This window comes from Cotesia typhae, unplaced genomic scaffold (assembly GCF_013202065.1).
Source record: "Cotesia typhae breed Kobodo isofemale line unplaced genomic scaffold, CoteBio_Ctyphae scaffold_141, whole genome shotgun sequence".
Classification (NCBI taxonomy): domain Eukaryota; kingdom Metazoa; phylum Arthropoda; class Insecta; order Hymenoptera; family Braconidae; genus Cotesia; species Cotesia typhae.
Genome location: NW_027423775.1, coordinates 38,168 through 56,543, shown reverse-complemented (window position 1 = coordinate 56,543; position 18,376 = coordinate 38,168). Strand labels below are relative to the sequence as shown.

The 18,376-nt window shown below is 36.4% G+C and overlaps 1 protein-coding gene across 1 annotated transcript in view; it reads right to left on the bottom strand.

The window, feature by feature from the left end:
- Nucleotides 1–18,008, bottom strand: part of LOC141535584 (uncharacterized) — a 39,522-nt gene extending 21,514 nt beyond the window's left edge. The window contains exons 1-2 of the mRNA XM_074255537.1: nucleotides 17,611–18,008; nucleotides 17,387–17,523 (exon numbers count right to left, since the gene is read on the bottom strand). Coding sequence (XP_074111638.1) covers nucleotides 17,387–17,523; nucleotides 17,611–17,788 — 315 coding nt within the window. The 5' untranslated portion in view covers nucleotides 17,789–18,008. The remainder of the gene's footprint in view (nucleotides 1–17,386; nucleotides 17,524–17,610) is intronic.
- Between the last annotated feature and the right edge of the window lie 368 nt (nucleotides 18,009–18,376).

The following is an 18,376-nucleotide window of genomic DNA, read 5'->3' as shown; positions in this document are numbered from 1 at the left end:
ATTGAAGAGTTTCCTTCCTAATCTCCCGTGGACACCGAGAAAGGAATTTTAAAACGTCAAACTTCTGTAAAATTCTCCAAAAATCGCCACTTACGGGGCTGTTTCTCGGTGTCTGTTGGGTGGATCTATTGATTACCGATCTGGAAATTTTTCATGGAGTGTCCTGTATGTTATTGAACAGTTTCCTTCCATAATCTCCAGTGTGGACACCGAGAAAGGAATTTTAAAACGTCAAACTTCTGTAAAATTCTCCAAAAATCGCCACTTACGGGGCTGTTTCTCGGTGTCTGTTGGGTGGATCTATTGATTATCGATCTCGAAATCTTTCATGGAATGTCCTGTATGTTATTAAGAGTTTCCTTCCATAATCTCCAGTGGACACCGAGAAAGGAATTTTAAAACGTCAAACTTCTGTAAAATTCTCCAAAAATCGCCACTTACGGGGCTGTTTCTCGGTGTCTATGGGGTGGATCAATCGATTTCCGGTCTGGAAATTTTCCATAGAGTCTCCTGTATGTTATTGAAGAGTTTCCTTCCCTAATCTCCGGTGGACACCGAGAAAGGAATTTTAAAACATCAAACTTCTGTAAAATTCTCCAAAAATCGCCACTTACGGGGCTGTTTCTCGGTGTCTGTGGGATGGATCGATCGATTATCGGTCTGGAAATCTTCTGAGTCTACTGTATGATTTTAAGAGTTTCCTTCCTTAATCTCCATGGACACCGAGAAAGGAATTTTAAAACGTCAAACTTCTGTAAAATTCTCCAAAAATCGCCACTTACGGGGCTGTTTCTCGGTGTCTATGTGGGTGGATCAATCGATTTCCGGTCTGGGAATTTTCATAGAGTCTCCTGTATGTTATTGAATTGTTTCCTTCCCTATTCTCTCCCGTGCACACCGAGAAAGGAATTTTAAAAGGTCAAACTTCTGTAAAATTCTCCAAAAATCGCCACTTACGGGGCTGCTTCTCGGTGTCTGTTGGGTGGATCTATTGATTACCGATCTGGAAATCTTTCATGGAATGTCCTGTATGTTATCTAACAGTTTCCTTCCATAATCTCCAGTGGACACCGAGAAAGGAATTTTAAAACGTCAAACTTCTGTAAAATTCTCCAAAAATCTCCACTTACGGTGCTGTTTCTCGGTGTCTATGGAGTGGATCAATAGATTTCCGGTCTGGAAATTTTCCATAGAGTCTCCTGTATGTTATTGAAGAGTTTCCTCCCCTAATCTCCGGTGGACACCGAGAAAGGAATTTTAAAACGTCAAACTTCTGTAAAATTCTCCAAAAATCGCCACTTACGGGGCTGTTTCTCGGTGTATGTGGGGTGGATCGATCGATTATCGGTCTGGAAATCTTCCATAGAGTCTCCTGTATGTTATTGAAGAGTTTCCTTCCTTAATCTCCAGTGGACACCGAGAAAGGAATTTTAAAACGTCAAACTTCTGTAAAATTCTCCAAAAATCGCCACTTACGGTGCTGTTTCTCGGTGTCTATGGGGTGGATCAATCGATTTCCGGTCTGGGAATTTTCCATAGAGTCTCCTGTATGTTATTGAAGAGTTTCCTTCCCTAATCTCCGGTGGACACCGAGAAAGGAATTTTAAAACGTCAAACTACTGTAAAATTCTCCAAAAATCGCCACTTACGGTGCTGTTTCTCGGTGTCTATGGGGTGGATCAATCGATTTCCGGTCTGGGAATTTTCCATAGAGTCTCCTGTATGTTATTGAAGAGTTTCCTTCCTAATCTCCCTGGACACCGGACACCGAGAAAGGAATTTAACGTCAAACTTCTGTAAAATTCTCCAAAAATCGCCACTTACGGGGCTGTTTCTCGGTGTCTGTGGGGTGGATCTATCGATTATCGGTCTGGAAATCTTTCATAGAGTCTCCTGTATGTTATTGAAGAGTTTCCTTCCCTAATCTCCAGTGGACACCGAGAAAGGAATTTTAAAACGTCAAACTTCTGTAAAATTCTCCAAAAATCGCCACTTACGGTGCTGTTTCTCGGTGTCTATGGGGTGGATCAATCGATTTCCGGTCTGGGAATTTTTCATAGAGTCTCCTGTATGTTATTGAAGAGTTTCCTTCCTAATCTCCAGTGGACACCGAGAAAGGAATTTTAAAACGTCAAACTTCTGTAAAATTCTCCAAAAATCGCCACTTACGGGGCTGTTTCTCGTGTCTATGGGGGTGGATCGATCGATTATCGGTCTGGAAATCTTTCCATAGAGTCTCCTGTATGTTATTGAAGAGTTTCCTTCCTAATCTCCACTGGACACCGAGAAAGGAATTTTAAAACGTCAAACTTCTGTAAAATTCTCCAAAAATCGCCACTTACGGGGCTGTTTCTCGGTGTCTGTGGGTGGATCTATCGATTATCGGTCTGGAAATCTTTCATAGAGTCTCCTGTATGTTATTGAAGAGTTTCCTTCCATAATCTCCAGTGGACACCGAGAAAGGAATTTTAAAACGTCAAACTTCTGTAAAATTCTCCAAAAATCGCCACTTACGGGCTGTTTCTCGGTGTCTGTGGGTGGATCTATCGATTATCGGTCTGGAAATCTTTCATAGAGTCTCCTGTATGTTATTGAAGAGTTTCCTTCCTAATCTCCACTGGACACCGAGAAAGGAATTTTAAAACGTCAAACTTCTGTAAAATTCTCCAAAAATCGCCACTTACGGGGCTGTTTCTCGGTGTCTATGGGGTGGATCAATCGATTTCCGGTCTGGCAATTTTCATAGAGTCTCTGATGTTGTTATTGAAGAGTTTCCTTCCCTAATCTCCCGTGGACACCGAGAAAGGAATTTTAAAACGTCAAACTTCTGTAAAATTCTCCAAAAATCGCCACTTACGGGGCTGTTTCTCGGTGTCTGTTGGGTGGATCTATTGATTACCGATCTGGAAATCTTTCATGGAATGTCCTGTATGTTATCTAACAGTTTCCTTCCATAATCTCCAGTGGACACCGAGAAAGGAATTTTAAAACGTCAAACTTCTGTAAAATTCTCCAAAAATCGCCACTTACGGTGCTGTTTCTCGGTGTCTATGGGGTGGATCAATCGATTTCCGGTCTGGGAATTTTCCATAGAGTCTCCTGTATGTTATTGAAGAGTTTCCTCCCCTAATCTCCGGTGGACACCGAGAAAGGAATTTTAAAACGTCAAACTTCTGTAAAATTCTCCAAAAATCGCCAACTTACGGGGCTGTTTCTCGGTGTCTGTGGGTGGATCTATCGATTATCGGTCTGGAAATCTTTCATAGAGTCTCCTGTATGTTATTGAAGAGTTTCCTTCCTTAATCTCCACTGGACACCGAGAAAGGAATTTTAAAACGTCAAACTTCTGTAAAATTCTCCAAAAATCGCCACTTACGGTGCTGTTTCTCGGTGTCTATGGGGTGGATCAATCGATTTCCGGTCTGGGAATTTTTCATAGAGTCTCCTGTATGTTATTGAATTGTTTCCTTCCCTATTCTCCCGTGCACACCGAGAAAGGAATTTTAAAACGTCAAACTTCTGTAAAATTCTCCAAAAATCGCCACTTACGGGGCTGCTTCTCGGTGTCTGTTGGGTGGATCTATTGATTACCGATCTGGAAATCTTTCATGGAATGTCCTGTATGTTATCTAACAGTTTCCTTCCATAATCTCCAGTGGACACCGAGAAAGGAATTTTAAAACGTCAAACTTCTGTAAAATTCTCCAAAAATCGCCACTTACGGGGCTGTTTCTCGGTGTCTATGGGTGGATCAATCGATTTCGGTCTGGGAAATTTTCATAGAGTCTCCTGTATGTTATTGAAGAGTTTCCTTCCTAATCTCCACTGGACACCGAGAAAGGAATTTTAAAACGTCAAACTTCTGTAAAATTCTCCAAAAATCGCCCACTTACGGGGCTGTTTCTCTGTGTCTGTGGGATGGATCGATCGATTATCGGTCTGGAAATATTCCATAGAGTCTCCTGTATGTTATTGAAGAGTTTCCTTCCTTAATCTCGGACACCGAGAAAGGAATTTTAAAACGTCAAACTTCTGTAAAATTCTCCAAAAATCGCCACTTACGGGGCTGTTTCTCGGTGTCTGTTGGGTGGATCTATTGATTACCGATCTGGAAATCTTTCATAGAATCTCCTGTATGTTATCTAACAGTTTCCTTCCATAATCTCCAGTGGACACCGAGAAAGGAATTTTAAAACGTCAAACTTCTGTAAAATTCTCCAAAAATCGCCACTTACGGTGCTGTTTCTCGGTGTCTATGGGGTGGATCAATCGATTTCCGGTCTGGGAATTTTCCATAGAGTCTCCTGTATGTTATTGAAGAGTTTCCTTCCCTAATCTCCCGTGGACACCGAGAAAGGAATTTTAAAACGTCAAACTTCTGTAAAATTCTCCAAAAATCGCCACTTACGGGGCTGTTTCTCGGTGTCTGTTGGGTGGATCAATCGATTTCCGGTCTGGAAATTTTCCATAGAGTCTCCTGTATGTTATTGAAGAGTTTCCTTCCCTAATCTCCGGTGGACACCGAGAAAGGAATTTTAAAACGTCAAACTTCTGTAAAATTCTCCAAAAATCGCCACTTACGGTGCTGTTTCTCGGTGTCTATGGGGTGGATCAATCGATTTCCGGTCTGGGAATTTTCCATAGAGTCTCCTGTATGTTATTGAAGAGTTTCCTTCCCTAATCTCCGGTGGACACCGAGAAAGGAATTTTAAAACGTCAAACTTCTGTAACATTCTCCAAAAATCGCCACTTACGGTGCTGTTTCTCGGTGTCTATGGGGTGGATCAATCGATTTCCGGTCTGGGAATTTTCCATAGAGTCTCCTGTATGTTATTGAAGAGTTTCCTTCCCTAATCTCCGGTGGAGACCGAGAAAGGAATTTTAAAACGTCAAACTACTGTAAAATTCTCCAAAAATCGCCACTTACGGTGCTGTTTCTCGGTGTCTATGGGGTGGATCAATCGATTTCCGGTCTGGGAATTTTCCATAGAGTCTCCTGTATGTTATTGAAGAGTTTCCTTCCCTAATCTCCGGTGGACACCGAGAAAGGAATTTTAAAACGTCAAACTTCTGTAAAATTCTCCAAAAATCGCCACTTACGGGGCTGTTTCTCGGTGTCTGTTGGGTGGATCTATTGATTACCGATCTGGAAATCTTTCATGGAATGTCCTGTATGTTATCTAACAGTTTCCTTCCATAATCTCCAGTGGACACCGAGAAAGGAATTTTAAAACGTCAAACTTCTGTAAAATTCTCCAAAAATCGCCACTTACGGTGCTGTTTCTCGGTGTCTATGGGTGGATCAATGGATTTCCGGTCTGGGAATTTTCCATAGAGTCTCCTGTATGTTATTGAAGAGTTTCCTTCCCTAATCTCCCGTGGACACCGAGAAAGGAATTTTAAAACGTCAAACTTCTGTAAAATTCTCCAAAAATCGCCACTTACGGGGCTGTTTCTCGGTGTCTGTGGGGTGGATCTATCGATTATCGGTCTGGAAATCTTTCATAGAGTCTCCTGTATGTTATTGAAGAGTTTCCTTCCTTAATCTCCACTGGACACCGAGAAAGGAATTTTAAAACGTCAAACTTCTGTAAAATTCTCCAAAAATCGCCACTTACGGTGCTGTTTCTCGGTGTCTGTTGGGTGGATCTATTGATTACCGATCTGGAAATCTTTCATGGAATGTCCTGTATGTTATCTAACAGTTTCCTTCCATAATCTCCAGTGGACACCGAGAAAGGAATTTTAAAACGTCAAACTTCTGTAAAATTCTCCAAAAATCTCCACTTACGGTGCTGTTTCTCGGTGTCTATGGAGTGGATCAATAGATTTCCGGTCTGGGAATTTTCCATAGAGTCTCCTGTATGTTATTGAAGAGTTTCCTTCCTAATCTCCGGTGGACACCGAGAAAGGAATTTTAAAACGTCAAACTTCTGTAAAATTCTCCAAAAATCGCCACTTACGGGGCTGTTTCTCGGTGTCTATGGGGCTGGATCGATCGATTAAGGTCTGGAAATCTTCGTGTACTCTATGTTGTTATTGAAGTTTTTTTCCTAATCTCCAATGGACACCGAGAAAGGAATTTTAAAACGTCAAACTTCTGTAAAATTCTCCAAAAATCGCCACTTACGGGGCTGTTTCTCGGTGTCTGTTGGGTGGATCTATTGATTACCGATCTGAAATCTCATGGAATGTCCTGTATGTTATTAAGAGTTTCCTTCCATAATCTCCAGTGGACACCGAGAAAGGAATTTTAAAACGTCAAACTTCTGTAAAATTCTCCAAAAATCGCCACTTACGGGGCTGTTTCTCGGTGTCTGTTGGGTGGATCTATTGATTATCGATCTGGAAATCTTTCATGGAATGTCCTGTATGTTATCTAACAGTTTCCTTCCATAATCTCCAGTGGACACCGAGAAAGGAATTTTAAAACGTCAAACTTCTGTAAAATTCTCCAAAAATCGCCACTTACGGGGCTGTTTCTCGGTGTCTGTGGGGTGGATCTATCGATTATCGGTCTGGAAATCTTTCATAGAGTCTCCTGTATGTTATTGAAGAGTTTCCTTCCCTAATCTCCAGTGGACACCGAGAAAGGAATTTTAAAACGTCAAACTTCTGTAAAATTCTCCAAAAATCGCCACTTACGGTGCTGTTTCTCGGTGTCTATGGGGTGGATCAATCGATTTCCGGTCTGGGAATTTTCCATAGAGTCTCCTGTATGTTATTGAAGAGTTTCCTTCCCTAATCTCCGGTGGACACCGAGAAAGGAATTTTAAAACGTCAAACTTCTGTAAAATTCTCCAAAAATCGCCAACTTACGGGGCTGTTTCTCGGTGTCTGTTGGGTGGATCTATTGATTATCGATCTGGAAATCTTTCATGGAATGTCCTGTATGTTATCTAAAGTTTCCTTCCATAATCTCCAGTGGACACCGAGAAAGGAATTTTAAAACGTCAAACTTCTGTATGTTACGGGGCTGAATAGGGTTGATCGAGATTTCCTCTGGAAATCTTCCTCTGTATGTTATCTCCCTAATCTCCCATGGACACCGAGAAAGGAATTTTAAAACGTCAAACTTCTGTAAAATTCTCCAAAAATCGCCACTAACGGGGCTGTTTCTCGGTGTCTGTGGGGTGGATCTATCGATTATCGGTCTGGAAATCTTTCATAGAGTCTCCTGTATGGTATTGAAGCGTTTCCATCCTTAATCTCCACTGGACACCGAGAAAGGAATTTTAAAACGTCAAACTTCTGTAAAATTCTCCAAAAATCGCCACTTACGGGGCTGTTTCTCGGTGTCTGTGGGTGGATCTGTCGATTATCGGTCTGGAAATCTTCCATAGAGTCTCCTGTATGTTATTGAAGAGTTTCCTTCCTTAATCTCGACTGGACACCGAGAAAGGAATTTTAAAACATCAAACTTCTTTAAAATTCTCCAAAAATCGCCACTTACGGTGCTGTTTCTCGGTGTCTGTGGGTGGATCAATGGATTTCCGGTCTGGGAATTTTCCATAGATTCTCCTGTATGTTATTGAAGAGTTTCCTTCCCTAATCTCCCGTGGACACCGAGAAAGGAATTTTAAAACGTCAAACTTCTGTAAAATTCTCCAAAAATCGCCACTTACGGGGCTGTTTCTCGGTGTCTGTTGGGTGGATCTATTGATTACCGATCTGGAAATCTTTCATGGAATGTCCTGTATGTTATCTAACAGTTTCCTTCCATAATCTCCAGTGGACACCGAGAAAGGAATTTTAAAACATCAAACTTCTGTAAAATTCTCCATAAATCGCCACTTACGGGGCTGATTGTCGGTGCCTATAGGGTTGATCGATCGATTGAGGGTCTGCAAATCTTCTGTACCGTGTACTCTACGATTTCCATGAGCTTTTTTTCTTAATCACCCATGGACAACGAGAAATGAGATTCAAAACGTCAAACTTCTGTTTGACAATTATAAATGTTGTTGTTATACTTACATTATACTTTTGAGCTCAAAAAGCTCAAAATAACACATTACTTGTATTTTTGAGCTCGAAGAGTTTAATAATATCATTAGTGCAGTTTTATGCACCTTGAAATGGACCTAGCTGAAAGTTGCACGGATGGCCTTCAGGGTCTACCGTATTCCTAATTTTTTTTTTTGATTTTTTAGTTTGATGAATGAAGGAATATAGGGGTATATGAAAGGAGTATTTAACAGAAATCTCAGCTCTAATTGACCCTCTAAACTATGTTTTCTGGATTCTTCGTCACATTTCTAAAACTTAAGCGAGGCTAAAGTAGTAGTTTTAAAGAAGTTATTCGCTTGATTATCCCCTATATACCGTGAGAACCTTGAAGGAATATTAAAAACAAAATTACAACTTAAAAAGACCCTCTGGCCTACATTTTTTGAATTTTTTTCCTGATTTTTAAGTCTTTTGTATTAGTCAAGGAGTAGTTTCTCTGGAGTTATTGGCTTGAAAATTTTTTATATTCTGTGAAGAAGTGGATGAATTATTTGAAGAGAATCATCGCTTTAAACGTCCCTTTGAACTATTTTTTCGAAATTTTTTTTCTGATTTTTAATTCTTTTGGATTAGTGAATGGTTACTTTCGACGAAGTTATTTGCTCATTTTCTTCTACTATTTTGTAGGGATGTTTGGAAAGTATTTACGAAAAATCACAGCTTCAAATCACCTTTCGAACTTTTTTTTCTGAATTTTTTCTCCAATTCCTGCATCTTTTGGATAAGCGAATGTATAGTTCCGGGGAAATTATTGGCTTGATTATTTTTTAGATTTTGTGCTCTGAAGGACTATTTGAACTATTATTTCTGAATTTTCTTCAGATTTCTAATTCTTTAGGCGGCTGGAGGGGTAGTTCTAAGGGAGTTATTGGTTAATTTTTGTTTTATATTTCGTGAGGATGTTTTGGAAGTAAATAAAAAAAAATCATAGCCTCTAACAACCCTTTACTTTTTATTCTGAATTTTTTTTTACATTTTTCCAAGTTTATTGGATAGGTGAAGGGGTTATTCCCAGAGTGTTATTATCTTTTTTTTTTTTTAATATTCTGTAGGGATGTTTGAGAAGTATTAAAAAAAATCACAACTTCAAACGATCCTTCGAACTTTTTTTTCTGAATTTTTTCTTAATTTCTGAGTCTTTTCCATCAGTTAAGGAGTAGTTTCAAGGAAGTTATCGCCTTGTTTATTTTTGATATTCCATGAGGAAATAAAAGTAGTATTTAAAAAAAACCCCAGCATCAACCACCATTTGAACCATTTTTTCTGAATTTTTTCCAGATTTCTAAGTCTCTGGAAGGCTAAAGGGGATGTTCCGAGAAAGTTATTGACTTAGTTTTATTTTATATTTTGTTGGAATGTTTTGGAAGTACTTAAAGAAAGTTGTAACAGTTTTACCTGCTCAGGTTAGCCCCTAATCAATTTTAAAATTAACTAACAAAACTAACAACAATAAAAATTATCAGGGCGCCACCAGGATTATTAATCACGGTTCCTGGAACCGGTCCAGAGCTGAGAAAATCCTATCTTAGGGTAGAGAGAGTGGAGGAAGGTTGCTGTTAAATAACAAAAATTTAATTAACAAGATCGATCGATATTTATTAACAATAAAAGAAAAAAAAACTTAACAGAGTTGGCTTAAAATTAGTTAACAAATTTCACTCACACACACACTAACCACACTTAACAATATCCTTAATCTCGACGAGCCCCTTTCGGCGTCTACCCATCGATTTCTAACACGTGCCCCTTTCGGCGTCTACACGTGACGGGCCCCTTTCGGCGTCTACCCGATTTCTAAACCTACAATCACCCGCACAGGGACGAATCATATACCGGGCTCGTTGACTCGGCTCACAGGAGTAACAGCCCAGCGACGAAACATAGACCTAGATACTCCTGCAGCTTATACACACTTTACTACAGAACAACAGCCCAGCGACGAAACATAGACCTAGATGTTCTGCAACTCACACATAACCCACACTTGTCTCACACTCACACTACTAACTTGACTCTACTTTATAAATTTTACTTTAATACAAATTGACTGTAACTAATTTCAATTAAATATCCCAAATCAAATTATTCAATCATTAGTAATTTAATAAAACGATAATTTTCAATTAACAATCAATTTCTAACTAACTACGACAATTCTCAAATTCCAATTGTTAGTTTTAATTCTATTAAAATATTAGATGGATTAAAACTCCTCAGTAACTTATAGTCATGGTCTTAACAATATAACAATAACTATTTAAAACAAAAGGTCTTAATACCTTGGATTAACTTTTGATAATTAAATAAATCACAATATAAAATTCTCAATCACGTTCAAAATTATTAACATATGTTAATTAATTAATTCTGACTAAGTTTTTACTGTGACAATTTTTGACTCAATTAACTAATTTCTAGGACTTAATGTCCACGCCGATAATTATCAAGTTTCAGTAATTTCAATTTGACTACTTCCACGGACTTAATCCCAAAATTATTAAATTCATACTTGACGGAATAATTTAATAATATAATATTCTCAATAATTTTCCACTCTATATTATCCTCGATAATTAATTCTCAATATAGAATTCTTAATAATTAATTCTTGATATAAAACATTATCACTAGCGTTCTACTCGTCTTATAACTTATAAAAATTTGACACGAGTCGAAATAGTCAAATTTGTTTGCTAAAACATTCGCTAGTCAAGTCTTTGCTTGACCTTGGGTATTGGAATTTATGCGACACACAACTGACGCTTGACGAAAATTCCACGAATAAAAATTTGTCTATTTTTCTCAATGACAAAAATCAATCAATTTTACTCAGTTAATTATTGAACAATTAATTTAATGAATTTTCTTAGATGTTAGTTAATTGATTGAAAACTTTTAGATATTAAAAATTTCCCCCGCAAGGTCGATCGAGTGATCTCCGGGTATAAACCCCCATGAAAATCACTAATCCAAAAACTAGCAAATGTTCTACGATTTAATTATTTAATAAAATTTTCGTCGATTAACGATCCAATTGATAAATAATTAGGAGAAGTAACTGGGTATTGGATAAACCGCGGTCCACTTCCTTCCCACAGAGCAATAATTGACACCTTGACGAACAAAACGATGATCTAACTCACTCGTTGAGGATGATGTCCTAGTTGTAGTTGGCTTCCTTCGTCTCGTCACTACTCTCGGGAACGGTCCTTTTTGATTTCCGTGGCACTCAGTCTGGCGGTCACACTACTTCTCCCTGTTCCGCTGTACGGCTCACCTATTTTAACCCAAACTCACCCCCTCCTATTCTCTCTTTAGGCTCGAAGATCGAGACGCGCCAGTGCTATGTCGAATAATTATCGATATTCGGTGACTTATCGATTAAGGGTAATTTTACCCTGTTACAAAGTCGCATGTGTAATCAACCCTTTATTTATTTTTTTTTTTTAATTATTTTTAAGATTCTTCAGTCTGTTGGATGGGTGAAGGGGTAGATCCCGAGAAATAATTGGCTTGATGATTTTTTAAATATTGTGAGGAAGTGAAATGAGTGTTTAAAAAAAATTACAGCTCCAGTCGACCTTTTGAACTAGTTTTTCTGAATTTTTTGTCAGATTTCTAAGACTTTGGGGAGGCTAAAGGGGTAGATTCGAAGAACTTATTGTCTTAATTATTTATTATATACTATGCACGGAAAAAAAAGTTTTCTGCTCGGCACTATCCACTGTATCGTAAACGGCGTATTGCTATTGTCACGTTACAACTCGTGAACGACGCTAAACTGTATCGTAGTATTTGCGTTTTAAGTCCGAACATGCACTATACTAGAGATATCAACATTAGGGATTTAATGTTTAGTCATTTTTACAATATGGAATTCATGAGCCACGATTTAATGAATCGCGGTTACAACGATTTAATTATATCGTTGATATTCTCATCCATATAGCAACGGTCAGTGAACATATGGTAAATATAACGACACGGATCCCGATAGTTACGATCCACACTCGATGCGCCGGTCCTTAGCGTCAGTTTCTAACCTCATTTTATTGTGTAATCTGTAGTTATTTACGCGACATTAATTTATAGATTTATATATATTTACAGTGATATTTTTCTCATGGTGCTAATATTCGATTAATTATGGACGAATTAATTTTTTGTTTTTGTGATCATTTTTAAAATAACAGTGAATGTTTTATAAATTTAAAACATGAAATGATTCTGAAATTAACGGGTATTAAAATTGTTTGAGTTATAAGAAAAATTTTATTTTCAATTGAAAAAAATTTTCACATGATTGTATTTTTGTTTTTTAACAAAAATAACATAAAAAATAAACAAAGCCAATTGAGTTTCTATGTTATCGTGCCGTATACTATCCGGTAGGTCGCTATGCAACAAGTCGTGATTCAACTTGACTATCCGTAGCTCGTGTCTGGCGCGATCCAACGTTACGATCCGATGTATCGTAACGTGCGTATCGCATCAGCAGCGATACTGTATCGTGCTCGGCAGAAAACTTTTTTTTCAGTGTGGGAACGTGAAAGGAGTATTTAAAAAAAATCACAACTTTAAGCGACCATTTGAACTACTTTTTTTGGGTTTTTTCCCAGATTTTTCAATCTTCTGAATTCGTTAAGGGGTAGTTTCAGGGTATTTATTGGTTTGAGAATTCTTCATATTGTGTGAAAAAATAGAAGTATTTAAAAAAAAATCACAGCCTTACGCGACCCTCTAAACTATTTTTTCTGAATTTTTTGTTGGATTTCTAAGACTTTGGGGAAGCTGAAGGGGAAGTTTTGAAAAAGTTTTTATCTTGAGTACTCGTTGCATGATGATTTTTTATGTTCTGTGAGGAAGTGAAAGAAGTATTAAAGAAAATCACAGCTTTGATCAAACCTTTGAACGATTTTTTTGGAATTTTTTTGTTTTAGATTTTTAAGTCTTTGGAATGGGTGAAGAGGTAAATCCGAGGGAGTTGTTGGCCTAGTTTATTCCAATATCCTGTAAGGATGCTTAAGAAGTATTTAAAAAAAATCACAGCTTCAAGCAACCCTTAATTTTTTATTTTGAATTACTTTTCAGATTTTTTAGTTCGTTTGATAAATAAAGGTGTCGTTCCGGGGAATTTTTGGCTTGATTGTATTCTCTATCCCGTGACGAAGCAAGAGGAGTGTTAAAATGAAGCCACAGCTCTAATCAACCCGCCGAACTATTTTTTCTGGATTTTTTGTCACATTTCTTAAACCTTAGGAAGGCTGAAGTGGCAGTTTTGAAGAAGTTGTTGGCTTGATTATTCTTAATGTACTGTAAGAACGTAGGAGTATTTAAAAATAAATTAGACCTTTGAACGACCGTTTGAACTACTGTTTTTGAATTTTTTCCCAGATTTCTAACTTCTTTAACTAAGTGAAGGGGTAGTTTTGGGGGAGTTATTGGCTTGATAATTTGTAATATTCCGTGAGTGAGTGGAAGGAGTATTTAATAAAAATCACAGCTCTAAACGACCCTTTGAACTATTTTTTCTGAATATTTTATCTGATTTTTAAGACGTTTAGATGGGTGAACGGTTACTTTCGAGGAAGTTATTGGCTCAGTTTCTTAGAATATTCTGTGAGAATGCTTCAGGAGTATTAAAAACGAATCGCAGCTCCAAACAACCCTTTAAACGATTTTTTCCGGATTTTTTTCAGTTTTGTAAGTCGTTTTCATAGGTGAAGGAGTAATTCCGAGGGAGTTATTGGCTCATTTTTTTCTCATATTCTGTAGGGATGTTAAGAAAGTATTCAAAAAAAATCACAGCTTCTAATGACTCTTCGAACTTCTTTTTCTGAATTTTTTTCTCGATTGCTAAGTCTTTTGAATCAGTTAAGGGGTAGTTTCGAGGAAGATATCGGCTTGATTATTTTTCATATTCTGTGAGAAAGTGGATGAATTATTTGAAAAAAATCACAGCTTTAAACGACCCTTTGAACTATTTTTTCTGAATTTTTTTTCAGATTTCTAAAACTTTTGGATTGGTGAATGGTTAATTCCGAGTGAGTTGTTAGCTTAGTTTTTTCGAATATCCTGTGAAAATGCTTGAGAACTATTTGAAACGAATCACAGCTCCAAACAACCCTTCAAACGTTTTTTTCTGAATTTTTTTCAGATTTTTAAGTCTTTGGGATGGGTAAAGGGGTAATTTCGAGGGAGTTATTGGCTCATTTTTTTCTCATATTCTGTAGAGATGTTTGGAAATTATTTAAGAAAAATCACAGCCCCAAACAACCCTTCAAACTTTTTTTTCTGAATTTTTCCTTAGATTTCTGCGTCTTTTGAATGAGTGAAGGGATAGTTCCGGGGGAATTATAGGCTCAACTATTTTTTACATCCCGTAAGGAAATGAAAGCAGTATCAAAAGAAAATCACAGCTACACACGTCCATTCGAACTATTATTTCTGAATTTTCTTCAGATTTCTAAGTCTTCAGGAGGCTGGAGGGGTAGTTCCAAAGGAGTTATTGACTACTTTTTGTTTTATATTCTACTAGCTGTTGCCCGCCCGCTCCGCTGGGCTTTTTATAGAAATGTAGTTTTAGATCTAGACTTGAAATTCAATTGGAGTATTATTTTGACTTGCACAGGTTCCACATTCCATCGAATCGGAAGTAGAATTTATTAAAATCCGTATTGAGATGATCTCTGTATGACAAATAAAAGATCCGTACCAAATTTGCAGCTTTTTGAAGCTATATTTTAAAAATTATGATTTTTTATTGTTAACACCCACCCCCGCGATCTTTATTGGAGGAGATTCGATGTAAAATCCATTCTTAGATCATTTTTGTATCACATGTAGACGACTTCTATTAAATTTGGAGTCTATAGAAGCTATAGCTTGGAAATTAAAAATTTTCATTGCTAATACCTACCCCCGCAACCTTCTGTGAGGTGAGATATCGTAAAATTCATTGATAGATTATTTCTACATCTCTTACAGAAGATTCCTACCAAGTTTGAAGTCGATAGGAGCTATAGTTTAAAAACGGGAATTTTTCGTTGTTAACGCCCCCGCAGACCCCCTTGTGGGTGGAATCTCATAAAATCCGTTCTTAGCTGATCTCTACTCCGTGAAAGGAATATTCCTGCTAAATTTCAAGTCTCTAGGTCGTATAGTTCCAGAGATATCGTGATGAGTGACTATATCTATAGAAAGTCTCCTATATATATATATAGATTAGGGTGGTCCTTATGTTGGGTTTTTTGAAATTTTTTTTCACGATAGTTCAAAATCGGTTCAAAATCTATAAAAAAAAATCATGCCAAGTTATAGCTCTTAATTTTAATATTAACCCGCGCCCCCCGACGGTCAAAGTTTTAAAGGAAAATAACATGGGAAAAGTTATATTTTTACTTTGGAATTTTTTACCTCATAAACTAACCAACAAATCACATCAAAAATATTTTTTCTAATGCAAAATTTAACGGTCTACAAAAAGGTCTCTTATCATTTTTTGATAATTCTAACGGTTTTGAAGTTATTCGAGGTCTAAATTGAAACTATAATCTTTTTCATAGTTTTTTCTGGTCATTTAATAATTCAACAATCATAGACGGGTTATTATTCATATTAGATTACTTTTTTACTTATGCATATAATTTTGAACTATAATTTACGTGAAAAGTATTAATCAATTAAAGAAGTGTATTATTAATATTTTAATGAATCGAAAATGTACAAACATTACCATTTTTATTTTTAATTACAGATACTTTCATGAAGTTTTTACATTAGTTTTTTTAAGTGCGTCAGGAAACATTTGACGATGATCTTTAACCAATTGTAACACGTATTGCATTTGTTTTTCATCCTTAGTATAACGATTACAAAAATCTTGCACTAGTTTAACTCCTCTTTCAGCACAGTCATTCACAACCGATAGTTCTTTAGCGAATCGTAATGCAGTTTCATAGTGTTCATTATGAGCCCCTTCAGAAGGATGAATCTTTAAAAATTCTGTTTGTAACTCGAATCTATTGAAAAAATTGATCGATTCTGCAGTTACGAAAAAGTCAATATCATTATATAATAATTCAGTTATGCTCTTAGTTTGAAAGCGTTTAACACTACATTTTTCACTAGTATAATCCAAGTTTTCTTCCGGAATATCATCAATCACAATTGTTTCTTCTTCTTTACGCAGCTTAGCGACAATTTTTAATTTTGTTTCTTGTGAAACTTCCTCATCAAAAATAGCCATGGTTGCTAATTCTGGTGATAAATACCACAAGTGATTCATAAATCTACTAATTGCCACAGTAGCAAGATTACTGTTGATTGCCTTAAAGTTGTTGAGTTCTTTTATAAACTGTAGATCATGGTACGGAGCTTTGACACTATTTGACGACGAAAACCAAGCTTTGACATAAACCATTGTCACAAAAACATATATTTGCCGTAGTTTATTATCTTCACGTTTTTTCAATGACAATTGCTCCCGAAGCATGTACATTTTCAATATATAAATAGCTTTTGCCATCCATCGTGCATGGTGACAAGCTCCTGGCTTACGAAAACTAAATTTTTCGGGGATGACACCGATAAAAACTAAAGTAAGCTCTAATAACTCTTTGTAATCATCACGAGGCAGTTGTGATGCAAGAGTTTCAGTCGCAAAAGTTCTAATAGATTCAATTTTTTCATTTGTCAAGATATTATCATTTTTCGGATCATCTAAACCTGTTTTGTAACTGAGTTTATTTAAATCTCCCCATTGCTTTTGGAATCGGATAAAAAGTGGAACATTAGGACCAACAGTATTTGGAAAAACAGCTTCGAAGACATATCTTAGGACTATTTCAAATATATGATGCCTACATGGAAGATAAAACAAATCTCTTTCTAACAATTTTTCCAGTAATGCAGCAGCATCATTATGAAGGCCTAAATTTGAAGGAGTAGTGTCACAGCATATTGCTTTTACAGATATGTCGAATCCCCAGTCACATAATGTCTTATGAACTACAGAAGCTTGTGCCATTCCAGTTCCATCTTCACTCGTTGGTACACCTAACATAATTTCTTTACTTTCTGAAGTAATTATTACAGGCAATCGATGAACAGTTTCTGTATTTAACAAATTAGGTAATAATTTTCTATCCCAATGTACAACAATAGATGATAAGTTTAAGTCTTGGAAATATTTTTTTATTTCTATTGATTTTGACTCTCGCATAGTAAGCTGACATCGGCGAATAGATGATCGATTGACAATAATGGAATTAATATCCACTTCTAATAATTTTAAATCGATAAGCGACTGACAAATAGCTGTAGTTATAAACACAGCATCTCTGTCGCTTACTTTACAACGGTCAAAAGTAGCTACAACTCTTTCATTGAGAATATTGTGAGTTCCTCTTATATTTCTTGATTTAAATTGGCCGGCTATAGTTGGAATGTATACTTCTCCACTAGAGACTGATTGAGCACTTCCTTGGCTTGATAAGAGTTCAACGTTTTTGTCTACAAAAAAAGATAATGATAAGACAAAAAATATCGTCACTATAAAATAATAAAATATCAATGAGTAAGTTGATTATTATAATTTACCAAATAATGATTTTTCTTTTTCACTTTCCAATTTAGGTTTTTCGAAATCCAATTGTTTCTCTAATTTTTTAAAACCAATTTCATCGTCATCGCATTTCGTCTTAATATTTGCAATAAAACCAATTCGTTCATCTGATCTCTGATTATTCAAGAATTCTTTGGAATTTTCATCAACCATTTCAAATACATTTGACGGTGCGATGTCAAATAATTTTTTTAATGAACAGGAAAATTCATTTTGTTTTTTCACAGCAACTTCACTCCGATTTCTATGTTTAAGAAGTATGCGCCACTCATCATACAGTTTTTTCAACTTATCTCGACATCTTTGCACATCTTGAACGGGAATTCGAGCTTTCTTCCAAAACACAATAATTTCATCAATCACTGCAGCAACACTATCTGTGATAGTATTAATTAAAATACGTGTATAAAAAAATAACACTTTCAAAGCTTGCAATTTCGATGGTAATTTGTTACCTACGATTTGAACGTCAACATCACCAATCAAAAAAATGTTTTGACGTAAACGTGATAACTCCATATTTAACTGATTACTTAAATATCGGATAAATGAACTCAAAAAATTTATTTATATATCAAAAAGGCATCAGTACTAGTAATTGAACGATTTTGATCAAGCTGAGAAATAAATGTAGGTTATGAGTAATCTGAGAATTAATTTTAGTGTTAGAGATTGAAGTAAAATCTAATAGATGGCGGCATGATCGGTTTCTAAAATGTTTTTAACCAGAAATCAAAATTT